This window comes from Echinops telfairi, unplaced genomic scaffold (genome assembly GCF_000313985.2).
Source record: "Echinops telfairi isolate 266 unplaced genomic scaffold, ASM31398v2 ScPeMD7_5592;HRSCAF=6446, whole genome shotgun sequence".
Taxonomy (NCBI): Eukaryota; Metazoa; Chordata; class Mammalia; order Afrosoricida; family Tenrecidae; genus Echinops; species Echinops telfairi.
In genome coordinates, this window is record NW_022109491.1 from 31,045,197 (window position 1) to 31,047,312 (window position 2,116).

Here is a 2,116-nt window from a genome sequence, read left to right on the forward strand (position 1 = left end):
TTTTCATTAGGAAGCAGCCTAAATTCCAGTCCTTGAGGGCCTGCTGTAAGGAGCACCTGCTCTGCAAAGGGCAGAAAGCCCCGTGACGTGCCGGCTGGCATTCTGGTGACACAGATCTGGGCTGAGTACGGGCTGGTCAGCAAAGAAAATGTTTATGCGGTGGCTTCAAAAAGCTTGTGGGAAAATCACACTTTTCAAAGATAATGGAATTTTTCCAAGAACTTTTTGAAGCCCCATCTGAAAATCTCCTCTGAAGTTTAAAAAATCCCAGAATGCTGTCACTAAGCAAGTACAAAATTTTGATCATATTGTTACTTGAATTTTAGTAGCCTAGTGTCCCACTAGATCATTCGTGTCCCACAGAACACAAGCTGGGAGAGAAGGGCGGGGGGACCTGGAGGGCTATTTCAAAATAAATGACTCCGCTTTGTTTTTGACGGACAGCCTGTATCTTTCCATTTGCCACAAGAGCAAACCGACAGACTACTGAAAGAGGCACGTGCAGCTCTAGGGAGGGCGGCACCGAACGCTTCCACTGCAGCCGGAGCTCCTGCTTCTCCACTCAACGACCATCCCTCTTCTTCCAGGACGGTCACGTGGAGAACCGGCGGAAGCTTGGGCCAGGGAAACAAAGCATCCTTACTTTCCTGTCAGCGTCTCTGAGACAGACCCATAAAACCTGGCCACAGCTGGGAGCCATCTGCACACTACTGAATTCCTGAGCCCATGGCTCGTTTCAGCCCAGTGTCACAGACTGAGCTCAGTCCCATCTGACCCTCCTCGGGCACGGGGTGGGTGCTAGTCATCAAAGTCGGGGATGTCGTCGTAGGAGTAGCCCCGGTAGCCTTTGGATGCATAATAGGCGATGCGCAGGTGGTAGAATCCTGGCAGGAACACCAGGATGCCGATGATCAGGACGGGAACGGCCCGGTCTGCCCCCTGGTGGCAGAAGGAGGCAAACACATTAGTTCCACACAAAAAATAAAGGCTGCCAGCAAAGTACAGATTGATTGCTTCACGGTGTGTCAGTTTAGAACTGTCCCACAGTGTTTTTAATGGCTGATTTTACAAAAAGCAGACCAAGCCTTCTTCCACTGTACCTCTGGGCCAATTTAAATCTCCACCCTTTCAGTTGGGGGCATCACCCAGGGACACTGCACATATTTTAATTTTAAAACAAAGCCATTGATCCTCTAAGCTTTTCAGAACATCTTCTTTGGGTAGTACATTACTAAGAGAAAAGGTTTTCAATTTTCCCCCTCCTCACTATAATTGTAGAAGCCCAACTAAGTACTAAAAATGTTAAGGAATGGAAATCATCGATGTATATTCTTGTCCAGTTATTTCTGCTTATTTCCTTTGCTCCTTTCAAGTTTTTCAGTTGTGAACACAACCTCTGTAGCCTTTCGTCTCTTATTAAAACAAGCAATTGCCAATGCTATTAATATTTAAAGTGGTCAGTCACAGGCAAAGCAGTGTAATCGGAACAGATCCAAATTTGTCAACCTTGGATATCAATAGCGGGCAAGGGGGCAATAACCAGAACGGAGGAATGGCAGGCCAGAGCCTGGGCGGCTGGGAAGTGACCAAGCCCGTTCAGCAGTCTGATGCAGACCGATGGCTGCCACGCCCGACACACTGGAGAAAAACAAAGCAGCTGGCCACGATCTCTGAACCAGGTGATCACATCTGGTTGCTATGCCCATTTTCTAGGGGACAGATTAAGTTTCTTGCAGGGTGTTGGCTTTTTTTTGGGGGGGGGGCATTTTATTGTGCTTTAGGTGAAACTTTACACAGTAAATTAGCTTTCCAACCAGTAATTTGTACAGTCCAAACAATGTAATGTGCCAGCAATTTCTTCCTCCCTGGGGTTCCTGTTGATTGGTCCTGTTTGCCTGGCCCTTCCTGTCTCTCCTACCTGTGGTCTTGGGAAAATGTTGCCTTTTGACTGTTCTTAGAAGTACAGTGAACCCTCGGCACTTCGATTTCCGCGGCTTCACTCTACCGCGGTTTTTGCATAACAGCGCATGCTCTGTCACTACTGCCACTGATTGGCTCATACTGTACACACTTGATGCCATAAATAATATAATAAATAATAAATGATAATTGTAAC

General features: G+C 47.1%; 1 protein-coding gene across 3 annotated transcripts in view; it reads right to left on the reverse strand.

Moving 5' to 3' along the window:
- Positions 1–426: 426 nt before the first annotated feature.
- Positions 427–2,116, reverse strand: part of TMEM230 (transmembrane protein 230) — a 14,233-nt gene continuing 12,543 nt past the window's right edge. For all 3 annotated transcript variants that reach the window (XM_045295585.1, XM_045295586.1, XM_004697850.2), the window contains one exon: positions 427–939. In XM_045295585.1, the coding sequence (XP_045151520.1) occupies positions 799–939 (141 nt within the window). In that variant the 3' untranslated portion in view covers positions 427–798. The remainder of the gene's footprint in view (positions 940–2,116) is intronic.